Raw genomic sequence first — 17019 nt, 5'->3', positions numbered from 1 at the left:
CCTTCCTTCTTGGGACATGAACAGGAGTGAAGTCATGTTGAGAGGGGCAGTGTGGCACTGGTTCGGAAGAATTCATTCAATAGGCAGCAGAAACGGTTCCTAGTCCTGTTGTGAATATAAAAGGGGCAGGGAGGATGTTAATTTTGTTTTTGCCTCTTTCCCCAAGTCCTCCGTATTCCTCTTCAACTTCCTGTTTTCCTCCTCGGAATCACATCAATCCCAGAGGGATGAATGGAGCATCTTCTCTGTATCTGGACAAGTGTCAGAACGTCAGAGGGAGCAGAGGCCTTGGGGAATGAGAAGCAGTGGGCCAGACAGGGGAGCTGCCAGGGCCAATGCTCCCTCTCGGGCGCCCCTCCCAGTGGTCCTGGATCTCACTTCCTGAAGAAACACCCCTCCTCACCACACATAGGTTCAAGCTTGTTCCATTCCTCCCTGACCTCCCACCCTGTCGAGCTTCCTGCCACACGAACCAGCAGTCCAGACTTTGGTCTCCACTCTGCCACTTTGAGTTCACCACGCCCACCAGCTTCTGCTTTCTCCTTTCTTCCAGTGTTTACTTAGCAAGGTCCCAGGGACCTTTGGTTCCTGAATCTGGTGGACTCTTCATGCTGTCATTCATTCCACAAATATTTATTGATGCCCTACTGTGTGCTAAGCACCATCCCAGCCACTTGGGACCCATCAGGAAAAAAAATCTTAAGACCACTGCCCTCTCTGTGCAGCCCACGTGTCAGTCGCCGGTTGGCTGGTCCTCCTAGGAATCTGCCTGCTCTGAGCACGGACTCCGTACACACTCTCCCCCGCATATACCCACCCCCGTACACACTCCTCCCCCCCTGGCTGCGGGGGCCCCTCTGAGTGCTCCTTTTCAGTCTTTTCCTCTCCTCCTCCCTGTCCCTGGACTGCTGCTGTTTTCTTCGGTTGATGATACCACTATCAACATCACTCCCTGGACAACCATCGTAACACCTGGCACATTCTATATGCTTGTGCATCTGTGTCCTAAACAGGACCAGAGTGCCACTCCTGACCACGCCCTCACCTGGATTGATTGTGCCACTGATCCTTCTGAGACTCGCCCAGCGCTGCCCTGTGTCTGTTGCATTGCCTTTGTCCAGGCCTGGTTACCCTTCTTATAGCAGCCTCCTTAACTGGTCGCCACGCAGCCACCTCACCTCTCCTTCCCCATCCAGCTCATCCTCTACACGCTGAGCCAAATGAACTCTCTGCAGTGGAAACTTCATTGCACCATTCCTGCCTAAAATCATAAGTAGCTATCTCCTACATGTAGGATAAAGTCCAATTTTTATACCTGCCGTAAAAGGCCCTTCATAGACCTGGTTCCTGCCAGCCTTCTGTACTTGTCACCTTTCACACACGCAAACCTTTCCTTTCCCCTGGGCGTCATATTTCTCCTACTTCTTACCTTAGTGCCTGTAGCTCCTTTCCTACCCTCCTTTGGCCTACCTGTCTCTTAGGATACAGGTCAGGCAGAACTTCCTTGATGATGTTCTATATGAGGGGCTCAGTCAGGGGGACCCCTGTGGTCCTCTGAACTGCCTGTATGTACCCTCCAATAATGACAGTTTTGTTGTGTTGTAAATGAGCGCTTGATTTGTCTGAGCTCTAAATCTTTGTGGTGTCTCTCCTGCCTGGGATACTGTTTGGAGTAGAAGGGTAGGGGGCATTCCTGTGTCTGGGAGCTGAGGGGGCAGAGCTTGGAAAGGTGTGGTTGGTACCTGTGGAGTCCTGGGATGCCAGGCAGCAGTCCTGATTCTCTCCTGGCACTAGGGAGTCATGGAAGACTGTGGAACGGGGTCTGTGGTATTTTAGGAAGATGATTCTATAGTTTTTCCCAGGGTAGTCAGGGAAAATGAGAAAATACCACTGAGGATACTGCTTTAATCTACCCTCTGCAGGCCCTGGTGTTGGTTCCTGCCTCAGGTGCATGTACAGTAGGGGACAGAGCAGTGGCCTGGGAGTGAAAGGAACAGATCCATACTCCTTCCCCTCCCCAACAAGGCCCTGGCAGGGAGAGCCTTTCCTCTCTCCCTCCCCCTTTGCATGTGTCTATGTGTGTCCTCCCCTTCATCTGCATGTAGATGATCTGTGCTTCATGGCCAAAGCTTAACGCCACTGGTGTCCCAGGGAGTTTCTGTTCCTTCTTGTTCAGGAGGATCCTGAAGTAGAGTTGCCCAGCAGGCCTAGGGTGGAGGACACCTGGCCCCCAGGCTCTTGCTCTGACTCCCGGATCATCAGCAAGTGGGTTGTTGCACGTTGACACTCCCATCAGCCTCTGAGTACTAGCCGTGGGTTCAGACTGCGGTCAGCCCTGAAGTTTGGTTTTCCCCTGTGTGAGGTCACATCCAGCCTCCTGGGGTGTTGAGAGGCTGACAGAGAAGCACCTTGCATTTTTACATGGTGTTTAAAAATGAAAACTTCGTAGTGATGTGTATTGCTATAGTGTGTGTGTGTGTGTGTGTGTGTGTGGAGAGGGAAAGAGAGAGAGGTCTTGGAATACGGCGTTTAACAGATTTCGACATCTGACTGACTAGACTTTGTTTACTCAGTTTCGGGTGTGGAGGGACTGGTTTGTGGCAGAGAGTGGGTCGCGTTTGCCTCAGGCCATGCCTTTGGGGCTGGAATTTTGTTTTCTGTTTATCTGTAGCGCATTTTTCTGGCAGCTCTTGCCTTTTGTGTTGTTACTTTCCTTCTCCACTTTGAAGATGATTTGGAATATTCCCCTGTGAATATTACGTGCCGACGAACAGGGGTATTTGAGTGCTGGGTGCTTTTCATTAACCTCCCTGGCCTTGATTTCATTCAGCTGAACCAAATCATCGCCATCAAGTTCTGCTTCTCAGGCACCCTCATGGAGGTGATCCGTGGCATATCTTTGTGGACTCCTGCAGCCTGGTCCCGATGCCAGCCCAGAATGGGGCTCTGACGCCCAGCCCTGGGGAGCAGGATGCATTGTTGTAATGCAGGGTGGCAGGAAATAAAGATGAGTCAGACTCAAGATGCACATAGCAGTGCTCCTGGGCCTGACCGCCCTTCCTGCTGTGTCCATGTGGAAGAGGAAGGCTCTTAGTGGTACTAGGATGGCACCACAGTGGTCAGTTCACTGGGACCCACCACCTGATCTCTTTCATTAACACCCTTCAATGAAGTAGGGGTGTGTAGAAAGGGGGACGACAGAGCTCACACGTCTAAAATTCCTACAGAATGGCTTATTTTCAAAACACTCTTATTTGCCTTCCAGCTCTGTTTGCGCAGTTTAAATATGGGTGGAGGTGGACACCTAGGTTAGGGCCTCTCTCTGCATGGCCTGACACAAACACCCAGAGGGATCTGAAGGCTCCCTGTGCAAACAGACCTGGTTTATGGCCTCCGGAGGAGGCTTCGCTTTGCTCCGACTCTGTGAACTCAAAGTTCATTTTTCCAGCAAGCTCTAGTCCGCATGTCTGGGTCTTCAGTCAAAGCGTGGGGATGACCATGCTGATGTTTTGAGTAGGAAACTTTCCAGATGGTAGAGAATAATTAAAAGTGGTTGCAGTAGATCACTGTCTGCCTACTCCTTCCTTCCCTAAGTGTAAACAAGCAAATTAAGGCAAATGCACCCTCCTGGTCCAGCTTCCCTGGGTCTTCTGAACCCTGAATAATTCTCTCATTTCCCCAAATACCAGGACATGCCATAAGTTCCTTGGGCCCTGGCTCCCACTCTTGCCGACAGCTGATGATTAGTGACTGGCCATCATAGGCACATCTGTGATGATTAAGTTCCCCCCTCTCTTTGTGTTTCTTGCCTTATGGAGCTAAAGCTTCTTTAAAACCAGCAGCCAAGATAACTGGGATATATTGGTGCAGTGGTTCCTTTTCTGAAATCAAGTCTAAAATGTTACCTAATTTTAATCTTAACTCTCCAAAAGTCACTTGCAAAGTAAAAACTCTACATATGGAAAACCTTCCTTTTGTTCTGTTTTTTTATTTTTAATTTATTTTTAAGATATTGCGTCTGAACAGGTGGCTTTCACCAAAAATAAAAATAATTTGGCCTGACCAATGTGCGTGTTTTACGAATATCCACAAAGCAACCAGTACTCTGAACTCTGCCATGTGGTGCAGGAGAAATACATTTTAAAAACACCGATAGTCTTAACAGTTATTTTGTGTGAGCACTTCTTTAATTTTATTTCGTTATTAGCTTCCATGAGGAATGGTTTATGAGTATGCTGTGCTATCCAAATAAGGGGAAAACTATTGAGGGGAGGTGAAGAAGAGTGAAGTATATAATCAATAAGGGTATTAGATATATTGATCCATGGCTACTTTTTTGAGGGAGAAGATGAAGGTATATATATATTAAGTCCTTCAGAGAATAAGTATATTTCATGAGAATGTATATATTTTATCTGAAGTTGTCTGTAAGGCACATAGTAAGTCAAGTTCACTCTGTGCAAGTATAGATTGCATAAATATGCAGTCTTAAGTTATAAATAAGTGTGGATAAGTAGGAAGTGGGGAAGGGCTGTCCTGGGCCACCTCCTGCTTTTCGGTACCTCATTAACCTCCCAATTTGAGGATGACTAGCATGGCAAGTTCAACCTTCATATGTATCTTTAAAGCCCAAGTTCAAAGATGTTCAAAACTCTATACATGACTCTAAATTTCTCTTCATCTCAAGATACAGTTTAGACGTTGGGACTGATGAATGTAATAAAGCAAGTAATATTTTACTATGGCTATTCCGATTGCGGGTTTTTCTCATAAATACATGTTGTCACTTTTTAATCTCACGTAAAACGATGACCGTGGCGTTAATAGTGAGTCTATTCAGTATTGTGGACATGGGCTTGTAGAGAATCTATTTAGCTTTGCTTCGTTCTCATGTCAAGGCAGTTTTTCGCGTGAGCAAACCAGAATCTCCAGGCGTTGCTGAAAGCCGCACAGAAAGGTACTGTCAGAACTCAACCCCTGGTTTCAGGCACTCGGCCCTCCCAGCAGCTTCTGGTCACCCCGAACGGAGGACTGCAGACAGCAAGAGTGAAAAGCATCTTTGTTTCAGCTGTGTCTGCCTTTTGTTGAGTGATAGAGGGGCTGCAGACCATGTACATCAAGTCCTGGCCATAGACACACTCGCGCAGCGGACAAGCTGACTCCTGGGCTTCTCAGGAAGCAAGAACCTCAGGAAAGAAGGGCTCTAAGACTCTTCTATTAAAAAAAGGAGGAAAAACACTCCCCCACCAGTTGGGCGTAACTTTCAAATGTTTTCCTGTCTGACTGGAATTTTCCTATCCACCACCTCAGCGGGAAGATGCAAAATCAATTTGGGGGAAGCGGCAGTCGAGACTGCTGGTTCCTGCGAACAGGCTGAGCGGGAGAGGAGCCTTCCCTGGGCTCTGCCTGGGCTTCTAGGGGAGAAGGCAGCGGCGTCCTCGCTGTCAGCCAAGGGGGTCTGGTGCTCACATGCTGCTCACTGTGTTTCGGCCCTTAGGTCCTGTTCACGGGACAGATGTGGCTTGAAGCAGAGCCGCTCCTGTGAAAGCAAGGGCTCGTATTCTACCCTGTTCTCTATGGCCTGTCTGCCAACACAGCCCCTCCCAAGTGCCAGAGTGTGGCTCTGTCTGCCAGGAAATAAATAAACCAGACCAAAGCATTGAATGTGACCTCAATTCAATGGGAAAGCGATGGGACTGCCTTCATGGCAGTTCTTGTCTCTTCTCTTTGGTGCCCAGGTATCAGCTTGCAGTGAAGAGAGAGCAGATGGGGCATTTGGAGCCCTAGGTGTGCCCAGTGTCCATGGGTGGCAGGCTGGCTAACTTGGGCGGTCAACTTACTTTCTCAGTCTGTCAGATGTAGCTGACACCCAGACCTCATCTTCACAAGGTGGAGAAGCAGTAATAGAGGTTAAACTGTTGGGAAGACCTCTGAGTGAGGCTGTGTTTTAGGTGTTGACAAATAAATGGAATCACAAAAGGAGAACCTTTTGCATAGAGGCTGAAGAGGACCTTTAAGGACATTCATTCTCACCACCTCAGCTGACCTTGTCCTTCCACTGTATCTGTAGTGGGGATATTATTAGTGTCTACCCTGTAGAGTCACTGTGAGAGCTACACGAGATAATTTATATAAAGCACTTAGAGCCATGCCTGGCACTGCGTGAGCACTTGATAACATTGACTGCCGTGATTGTCGTTGTTAATGGATGAAAAACTGTCCAGAGAGGTAAAATACATTGCCTGAGGTCACCCAGCTGCCCTGCTGCTGAACTGGGACTGGAGTCCAAGTTCACGACACTTTGCTGAAAGCAGCTGTTTCACTGGCGTCCTTGGTCTCCTGTCGCCCAGAGCTCAGGTTCATGTGTCCCTAATAGAACACGGCATGTGGAACGGTTTGGGTTTTGTTATGGCTACACAAGCATACTCAGTGTCACTCCTTTTGTGCTTGGTGCCTTGTTTTAGTTACAAGTTCAGTGAAGCTGTGTGTGTGTGTGTATGTATGTGAGAAAGAGAGAGGCCCCTCCTACATGATTTAGTGTTCTCCCTTTGCGTTAGTGTATTAGCACATTGTCACTTTTAACCTTTCACCCACTGAGCCTGGCATTTAAAATACTATTAAACTCAATAATGTTTCCTATAAACAGCCTTAGAGGGGTGGGAAATAACTGGAATGACATTTTTAATAGGTTCCTGTTTCTCAGCCCTCAGTGCGTGCAGAGAGGACCTTGTTCGGTGCTTTGTTTCTGGTCTGAGGTTGGGAGAAGGTTATGGAGTGAATTTTTGGAGTTCAAAGGGCCTTTCAAAGCACAGAGAGTGGTTTTTATGCTGGAGAAGTAGAGTTGCTTTTTCCGATAGTCTTTTTGGGTTTTTTTAGTTAGTGGAGGTAGTGAATCTGGGAACTGATCACTCCTTCCTCCTTAGAGCCAGTTTTCTGGCCCCCGTTAGCCAATGAGTAGGACTCTCTGGAATGCATTTCTGTGGATCAGTCTCATTCCTTGCGTCTTCTCTTTGCCTTCATATATATATTTTGGTCCTTTCCTGCCTCTTTTTTATTTTGCCGTTCTATCTTATGTGCCGTATTTTCTGTATCCTTTGTTTGTTTTTGGAATAAACTTAAAAAAAATAAAGTCGAATATTGTAAGACTGTGAGGTCTTGGGAGGCCAGCGTACCTCTCTGTGTCCCAGGTTTAGCTTCATGTATAAAATAGGGGAACTGACAGCATCTTGCTCTGAGACATGGAAAAGTGGGTGTGGGCATGCCTGCCAACAAAGGAAGATGCATGGTTTGGAATGGTTTCTGTTGCTACTGCTGGGGGGTAGGGCTGGAAAAATACTGGAATCTAGTACTTTTGCCTTAATCAGATTCCTAGATCCTCTTCTCTCAGAATCATGTTAAGAAAACATTTGTTAACCATTCATCTGTGATGACTAAATACTGTAGCTGCTTGCAGTATTAGTTGATCACATATGTACTGTTCAACCCTGGCTGGTTGGCTCAGTTGGTTGGAGTGTCATCCCATGCACCAAAAGGTTGTGGGTTCAGTTCCCTGTCAGGGCACATACCTAGGTTCCCTGTTCAGTTCACCTGTCGAGGCTCATAGGGGAGGCAGCCGATTGATGTTTCTCTCTCTCTCTCTCTACCTCTCTCTCAAACCAATAAAAACATATCATCCTTGGGTGAGGATTTTAAAAAATTTTAAATAAACACACATATTATTGAGATACCTACTACATACTCAACACAGGTATGGAGCCCAGTGGGGGCTGGGGGGGCATGCACCGGTGTATAAATGTGGGCCAGTGACAGGCTGAGGGTCAGCTAAGTGAGCACCATCCTGCTTAATCGCTCTATTCATTTAACAAGTGCTTGCTGAGTGCCGGCCATGGTCTAGGCCCTGTTTCAGGCTGTGGATTAAAGATAATGAAGGCAAGTAAGATTCCTGTTTTCCTAGAACTTACATTCTAGTGAAGGGAGAATTTAAAAACAAGTGAGGGTAAACCCCATAAAGCTGTATACTCACAATGGGTAAATTTTATGGTGTGTAAATTGTACCACAATAAAGGTTTAAAATGGAAGAAACCTTGGCCCTGGTGGAGCTGGCTCCAACGCAGTCAGTCCTCATTCTTCACAGATGGTGTACCTCCCAGTGCTCCTCTGCACTAAAATTTATTTGTAACCCCAAAATCAACACTCCCAGTGATTTTGGGTCCCTCATGGACACACACAGAACAGTGAAAATTTGAGTCACCCGATACACGCTGTCCCAGCTGAGGTCCAAGAAGATGACGCTCTGCCTTCTTGTCTCAGCTCTCCTGTAAGCAAGTGTCCTTTTTACCATCTATTTAGTGCCACTTTGTTTGTTTGTATTTTTGTGCTTTTTATTGGTTATTTTGCTGTTTAAAATGGCCCTCACATGTGGTACTGACGTGCTGTCTCGTGTTCCTAAATACACGGCTGTTATGTGCCTTACAGAGAGCATACATGACTTATGGCGCTGTTGGTGTTCACACTTCAACAGTATCTATTCAATACAGCTTCTTAAAACAGAAACACACACAAAGCAAAGTTATGCATTGATCCGTTGGTGGAAGTGTTGTGAACAGAGACTGGTAGGAACCCAACCTTGTCTTTCCCCTAGGAGCAATGGTGCAGCGTTTGCTAATTTAGTCTTCACAGTGACTTCATAGAACGGAACTACTGTGAATATCAAGAACTGGCTGTCTGTGCAGGACTGTGGCAAGAATGTGTGTACAGCCCATATGACAAATGTCTGTCTTCCTTTAAAGAAAAAGTGGGTTTAACACTCTCACAGAGGGCCTGTTCTATTTGGCTGAGCTTTTCAGTATTAAGCATTCAGGGTACCCCTGTGGGAGATGTTGATGAAAAGCACTAGTATGTATGAGGAAGATTGAATTATATAACCACTTACTTATATGTTGTAAGTAAGTGGTCACCCAGTAAACAAAAGGTGGGCCTATGCATTTTCCATGTAACTATACTTTGAATACTGTCATGTATGTTGGATAGATTTTTACCTGGGTCTCTATGATTCTGCAACAACCATTTGATTCACAGAGCTAAAAAAGTGATTTAAATATTATTTAACAAGTTGTAGCTCTGTAAAATTGTTTTTAGTCTTTAATCTCTTGGGTCAAGTTGTGTAGTCACAGTTCAAGCTGTGATGTCAAAGTATAATGAAATAAATCCCAAATGGATAAATGCATGGAAAAAGCTCCCAGAGAATTAGCCCCAAACGTGTGGAGGGAGGCATGAATATGGGCTGGGAAAAGGAAGGAAAACGAAGAACATAGAGTGAAGATTAGGTTTTTTCTTTACATATTTTTGAATTGTTTAACTTTTTGTTTTTTTAATCCTCACCTGAGGATGTATTTTCATTGATTTTAGAGAGAGAGAGAGAGAGAGAGGAGTATCGATTTTAGAAACATCGATCGTTGTGTGCCCTATCTGGGGATTGAACCCGCAACCTAGGTATGTGCCCCAACCAGGAATACAACTGACAACCTTTTGGTGTATGGGATGACACTCTAACCCACGGCCATGCAGCCAGGGCTGCATTGTTTTACTTTTTAAAAGGATGTGTGTTTCTTTTGAAGATGAAATAAAAATTTACTTAAAACATAAATAAATTCTATGAGGAACATAGAAAGGTTCTGAGACAGAGACTGGACAGAGAGGCCTGCTCTGAGGGGTGAGAGGGACGGGCTCTGCGTGTGTGCCTCTCAGACTTGGCTGCACATTAGAGTAGAGTGCTCTGGGAGCTGGCCGACATGCTGATGCCCCAAAGGGTCAGGCTTAATTGGTTGGGGGTGTCCCAGGCGTAGAGTTCTTAAAAGCTGCCCCAGGGACTCAAATGTGCAATCAGGGTTGAACTCCAGCTCTCTACACATGGAATTATAATGTGTCATAGAAATGGACTCTGGTCAGCCTAAGGAAGCTCTCTGGGGGGTTTGCGCGGTTGGTGGGGGCCTGGGGCACTCCAGAGGCACGGCTGTGGGAGCCACAGCAGAACAATCTGGGTAGGCACACGACACTGACCAGCTCTTTCTTCATTCCTGCCCAAGGTTCAGAGCCCAGGAGAGGTGTCTCATTGGCTGGTCTACTGTCCTGGGGAGAGGGTCTGCCCTTTCTCTTTTCTTGAAAAAGGTGGTCACCAGAGTGGCCCCCACACCTCCCCATTCTCACAGCTGGGGTGAGGTGTTTCCTCAGGAAATCCCGGTGCCGTTAGGAAGGGGGGATGGATGCTGGTCAGCAAAACCCCACAGGTCCACTTCACTCTGCTCCATGAACTTCAAAGATGAGTGACTTTCCTGAGTGAAACAGATTTGTGCGTAGGGCATGGTATAGTGTTAGGCAAATATCTTCCTCCTGCCCACCTGCTTGCCTTTCTCCTCTCTTCCTCCTTTCTCTCATTCTGTCCAGCTTCCTCTGATCGTCCCTCACCAGGGTTTCAGCCTGAGGAGACCGGGGTTACCCTCCCTGGAGTCCTAGCAGACAGCTTGGGCAGGTGGTCAGGCCAGGGGCGACCAGTGCGAGCAGAGTGCGGGCGGAGGGAGACCACACGGTTGGGGTGGCAGAGGTGGCGAGGCTCAGGTGTTTAGCAGCTACACGGCTCTCCAGGAGAAGGCTGTGGGTGAAGGGCGACCAAAGCCAGCTTGAGTCACAGCACCAGGGCACAAATATAGTTGAGTGAAGCGAGCGCAGACTCAGCTTTTGATTTTTCATCCTATCCAGGGAGCACTAACTGAGCACCTACTGTGTGCATGTGGTTAGTTAACTCGAGAGGGTATGAGGACAGGTGAGATGGCACAGCCCCTGCCCCGAGGAGTGCCACCTGAGGAGAGGATACAGGAGTGCAGGAGGTGATGGCACAGTGGGGTACACTACAGAGCACTTCCTGAGGAAAAGACTTACCCTGTCAGCAAGTGGGGAAGGCTTCCAGGGGTTGCAGTTGAGCTGGGTTATGAAGGATGAGTGAGGTTCTGATCTGTAGGGTTTTTGGGGGGCAGGATACAAAGTGAAGGGGACTAAACCCCCCAAAAGAAAGAAGTGAGTAGCACATTTTTGTGGAAATAGAGTACCATTTTGTGGAAGTAGAGGTGCTTGGACTGGAAGGGAGGTCAGTAGCACCGAGGAAGGTCCTGGGAAAACAGTAGTGAGATTTGGGGTGGGGTTAGGAAACACCTGTGTATTCGGATAGGGCTTTGTGTTTTCCAAGGTGCCTTCTCACACCTAGTCTCATTGGACTTTTCCCGGAGAGCTTGACAGAACATGTCTGCGACAATAGCCCACAGGAGGAGGCTGGTGCTTCACTGTGCACAAAGAGCAAATGACACCCTGGAGAGAATTGGGTCTGGTTGGTGGGGAGAGACTTGCGCTTCAATGAACAGAGAAGGCCAAGGACAGTAACCTGCCTCCAGGCAGCCAGGAGTCCCAGTGACGCATCTGAGGGGCTGGGATGCATCATTCCTGGTTCCCAAGCTGCTTTTGCTACACCCAGTGTTTCCTGCACACCCACAGTGCGCCCTTTAAACACTTTTGTTTAGGGGAGAAGCAGTAACGCTTTATTGATGAGGTGGCTCCAGAGGCCTCCTGGAACAGCCTGGATCTCGCCTCCTCCCCTGGCCTCCCACATGCTCTAGAACAGTATGGGTGGTGCTTCTCAGCCTCAGCTGCACATCAGAAACATCTGGGGAGCTTTAGACAGTGTCACCCAGACCAGCCAGGGTACTACAGATATCCTTGATCTTACAGACAGGGAAAGTGAGGCTTGAGGTGTCAGATGACTTGCTCGTAGTCACACAACCAGCAAATGGCAGGGGCAGATTGGAGCCCAGGCAGCTGGCTCTTGAGTCCAAGCTTCGAATCCCCACATTTTGTAATCTCTCCCTTACAGGCCAAATTGCCAGAGCATGGATTTGCCAGGTGGCAACCACAGTTGTTGTGGGGTTTTTTCCCCCCACAACACAACTAAGATTTTAAAGGCAGCTTTTGAAATAAATAGGCCAGCAGTGTGGGGTGTTATGCCTTGCCCCATGCCCATAGTAGGGTAGATGTGATATTAGCAGCTGGAATTCTCCGTTTCTGAAGCTCAGGTTTAGACTTTGGGGCTGTTGTCCACTGTGTAGTTAACCAACATGCTTGGGGGAGCCTCAGCTAGGTCCTAGGTTTCCAGAGGCTGGAACCTCATCATCTGTTAGTTTCCACTTTCAATGCTTGGTATCTAAACTGAACGAATGAACGAACGAACGAATGAATGGCAGAGAAATTTGTACCCTTAGTTTGTGAGCTCTCGGCTAACTAAGCACAGCTTATTTTATTCCATCTGCAGTGAGTACAAGTCTAGGTACCGTGCAGGGCCCAGGGTGGTTTTGTTTTTAGGGCAGGTGTTGGGAGAGAGGTCGTTAAATGGAAGAGGTAAACAGCCAGCTCACTGGGCACTAGGTAAAACCCTTCATTGGAGACGCCTGTGAGCTGAGATGGAAAAGGGGTGGGCCCTGGGGGCTGGGGGCAGGCTCCACTTGATTCTTTAGATGTGACCAAGAGGCTAAATTGGAACTCCTTTTCTTTATTTTACAGGTCACTGCCAAGACGGCCTTCCTATTTATTTTACCTCAGTATAACGTCAGCGTGCCTACAGCAGGTAAGCAGAACACTGGTCTCTCTTTCCCTGGCCCTGTGAACGCTGAGGACTCGCATAACTTCCTTTCCCTGTGCACACGTGTGGTCCTTTCAGACTGTGAAACTTAGAATCCAACATCCCTTGCCGACGGGCTATTTCAAGCCAGAGTTCTCCCGTGAGGTGGCTACTTTTCTGTCGTGCCCGGTCAGCAAGGTGTTTAAAATGACAGCTGTAGGTCACATTCAACTGTCGGCCACGGCTCTGCAGGCGTGGGGTGCTCAGGTCCTAGCACTGGCAACCAGGCACGCTCCTCTTTCTCACTGCATTCACCCCCTTGGCGAATAAGGAATGTTTGTTGGCTGAATGTAATGTTCTGTCCTCATTCTGTTGTAGAGAGGTGAGTTGTCTGACGTTATGGTGACATTCCTTTCTTTGCCTGACTCCACCAGTGACTAGATGAGGAACTTTGGGGGCAAATCCCTTAATTCATGGCCTACAGAGAATGTAGCTGCGAATCTCTTCTGGACTTGCCTGCACCCTGCAGTCGCTGTAGCCAGGCTCTGGGGCAGCCAGAGCAGTTCCTTCTTGTGAGAGTTGACTAAGGGATGCTGGCAAGAGAGGGCAAAGACCCCGTCCTCATGAAAGAGATAGGAAGTGCCATGGCCAGCGCCAGTAGACAGGAAGCTGGGTAGATGCCTGCCCATCCCAAGGTGCATGTGTGCTCTGGTGGCACAGTGGATTGCTTGCTCAGTGCCACTTTGTCCATGGTTAAAGCCAGGCTTCTCTACTCCTAGCTCTTGAAAATCCTAGAGACTAAGACACCTCTAGACCTAGCTCAACTTATGATTTACTGATTTAAAACTTTAAAATTTTAAAAATTATGGTAAAATAAAGATAATGTAAAATTTACTATCTTAACCATTTTTAAAAATATATATACTTTTATTGATTTCAGAGAGAGGAAGGAAGAGGGAAAGAGAGAGTTGAAACATCAATGATGAGAGAGTCGTTATTGATCGGCTGCCTCCTACGCACCCCTGACTGGGGATCGAGCCCGCATCCCGGGCATGTGCCCTGACCAGGAATTGAACCTTGATCTCCTGGATCCTGGGTCAATGCTAAACCATTGAGCCACGCCTGGCTAGGCTATCTTAACCATTTTTAAGTATACAGTTCAGTGGCATTAAGTACATTCATGTTGTTTTACAGCTATCACCACTATCCATCTTTGGAACTCTTAATCTTATAAAACTGAAACTCTGCACCTGTTAAATAATAACTCACAATTCCTCCCCCACCCCAGCCCCCCACAACCACCACTCTACTTTCTGTCTCTATGAATTTGACTATTCTAGGTACCTCCTGCAGGTTGAACCATACAGTGTTTGTCCTTTCGTGACTGCGTAAAATTTAATTTTAAATAAACCTTTTTCAAAATACATTCACATGAGTGCTGCATGTCTTTCAGAGAAAATTTATAAAATACTGATAAACATAGATCAAAATTACAGATGACCCTACCACCCAACAAAAAAGGCAATTCACATTCATAATCTACTTCTTTTACTGTTAGCATGTGGTGAACCTTTTTTCCATGTCATTAATTGTTATTCCATTCAGTAAGACATTTTGAAAAGCTATAAAGTATTTCTTAATAGGGATTACCACAAGTTATTTGTTCCATCTCATACTATTGGATATTGAAGTTTCCAGTTTTTATTGTAAACAGTGCTACAGTAAAATTCTCGTGGCTAAATTTTTGCATGTATTCATCATGTATTCATGATTATTTTCTTTCATTTATTTTTTGTGATTATTTTCTTAGGATAAATTCCTATTACTAGAATTTCTGAGTCAAGTAGTATGCAAAATTTAAAGGTTTTATATATGTACTGCCAAAATACCCTCTGCCATCTAATTCTTAGGACCCTTAAATTCTAAGTTTTTTGTAAATATAAAATACATCGGCTTTTCTTTTTTTTAATGTTAGAATGCCAATTTATTAATTGATAAAGAGATATTCAGCTATCAAATGTAGTACCTGTATTTTCATTACATTTCTCCCTGAAGTTAATTTACATAGGATTCCAGACCATGACTCCACACAGCTTTATGAATTTACCTCGAGAAAGCGATGTCCCGGGGACAGAGCAGCTGATGTGCATGTGACCAGGCAAGCCTTTATTATAGGATGGGACTATCTTTAAAGCCAGATCATGATCAGAGGGTTAGTTTTTAAGTTAAAAAACTTTCTTAGAGAAATCAGCAGATTTCTAAAAGCATCCCTTTCACAGCCAGGATGAGAAGCATGGCCAGTATGGCCAGGGTTGAACTCAGAGCCGCTGAGCATAGAGAGCATCCCACTGTGTTTTGATCAGTATTGATCATATCATGCCTTCATTTGTTTTAAATAATTAATTGATCAAGCCAGACAAATGTTTGTGTGCCTCCCATGCACCAGGCCCTGGGTATAATTTATAAAACATGACTGCTCTCTGACTCACGGAGCTTACCATTTGATTAGGGAAGGATCAATAATAAACAAGCAAACAATAAATAATTATAGTTGCAATAAGGGTGGTGAAGGAAATATACAAGGCTACGTGATCAGGAAAAATAAAAGGGTGATGATAGAGGATGTTTCTGAGAAGCTGATATTTGAGCTGCGTGTGTGCAGGAAATTGTGTTGGGGGCATAAGGAGAGGGGACTGTGTAGAAGAAAGTACATTCCAGGCAGAGGGATCAGCATGTGCAAAGGCCTCAAGAGAGAAACAAACAGCGTGGCACTTTTAGTAAATGAAGGCCAGTGTGGCTGGAGCCAGCTAGGTTTGGCATTTTCTAGGGCAGGGCTTTTGAATCTTCCTCCCAGCTGGAACAAGGCCTGGGTCAAGGTGAAGGTCCATTAAAATTCATACTGAATTGAGGAGGTTTCAGTTACTGTAGAAAGGGAGGAATAAAGTATTGTCAAATAGCATATCTTTTGTTTAAATCTTGACATTTGGGGCTATTTGAAATATGACAAGCAAGTAATCGCAAGAGACAATGAAATCAGAATAGCCTGCTTGATTTCGTTTTGAGCTCTCTAATCACCAACCCAGTAATGTTTGGTTTGTAAGTACCGGAGGAAAGCACACTTCTCGTGGGAAAAAACCAGTTCACAATAACTGGTCTGTTGAGGTTGCGATTTTAAACCCCCCACCCCCCCCAGTCTCTTTAAGGCTGGAGGTACTTTGTGTAACGGGGCTCAATTCTGGTTTCTAAGGTTTCTCCTTTATATAGCATGTAACTTGTTAACTTGATGTTTAAAGCTTGAATTTTAGTAGAGTGGTGTTTTTGTGCCTTGGCTTACCACTTCCCTCAGCCAGGCTTTCAGGTTCGACGGAAAATAGCTAACGGTGGTGCTGACGAGGTCTCTTGCTTGTTTTGTTTCCTCTCCTTCTCTGCTCTCTTCCCAGCTCCCTGCATTTGTTTATAGGACTGCCATCACCAAAGTACCACACACTGAGTGGCTTAAACTACAGGAATTTATTATCTCACAGTTCTGAAGGCTGGAGGTCCAGGATCAAAGTCAGCAGGGCCACGCTTGGCTTTAGGGAGGGGTCTGTGCCGGCCGCTGTCCCAGCTTCTGGTATTTCCTTGGCTATGCAGCATGAGGCCAATCCTCACATGGCCTTCACTTTGTGTGCATGTCTGTCTCTGTGTCCAAATTTCCCCTTATACAAGGACATCAGTCATATTGGACCAGGGACCCATTCTGCTCGACGACGACCTCATCTCAGCTGATTACATCTGCAACACCCGTTTCCAAATCAGGTCACATTCTGGAGTGCCGGGGGTTAGATATTCAACATATGAATTTTTGGGGAACACAATTCAACTTATAACACCAGATGTAAATGTAGGATTTTGTCACTTTGTAAGTTAGTTAAGAAGATGACGCTCTGTTCAGAGATGAACTAAAAGAGGTCATGGCTGCCCTGACTGGTGTGGCTCAGTTGGTTGGAGTTCATCCCATACACCAAAAGGTGGCGGGTTCTATTCCCGATCAGGACCCATACCTAGGTTGTGGGTTCCATCTCCCAATCACATGTGGGAGGCAGCTGATCGATATTTCTCACATTGATATTTCTCTCTCTCCCTTTCTCAAATCAATTAAAAAAATCACACACATAAAATAGAGTTGCTGGGCACAGTCATTGCAGTAAGCTGTGCATCCTGGTGGAGCGCCTGCCACGCCAGCATCCTTGCGGTTTTCTTTAAGGTCAACAGCAAGGAAGCAGGAAATGTTCCTGGTTACCAAATCCCTACTCTTATTCCCTCTTGCCGCCCTGTTAAGGTTGCCAGACTTAGGAAATAAAAAGCCAAGATCACAAGCA

At 46.3% G+C, this 17019-nt stretch overlaps 1 protein-coding gene across 1 annotated transcript in view; it reads left to right on the top strand.

The window, feature by feature from the left end:
• Positions 1-17019, top strand: part of TRAM2 (translocation associated membrane protein 2) — a 71263-nt gene that overhangs the window by 27848 nt on the left and 26396 nt on the right. The window contains exon 2 of the mRNA XM_016209829.2: positions 12601-12664. Coding sequence (XP_016065315.1) covers positions 12601-12664 — 64 coding nt within the window. The remainder of the gene's footprint in view (positions 1-12600; positions 12665-17019) is intronic.

This window comes from Miniopterus natalensis, chromosome 5, assembly GCF_054644295.1.
Source record: "Miniopterus natalensis isolate mMinNat1 chromosome 5, mMinNat1.hap1, whole genome shotgun sequence".
Taxonomy (NCBI): Eukaryota; Metazoa; Chordata; class Mammalia; order Chiroptera; family Miniopteridae; genus Miniopterus; species Miniopterus natalensis.
Note: the sequence above shows the minus strand (reverse complement) of the source record. Positions and strands in the feature narration are given on the sequence as shown.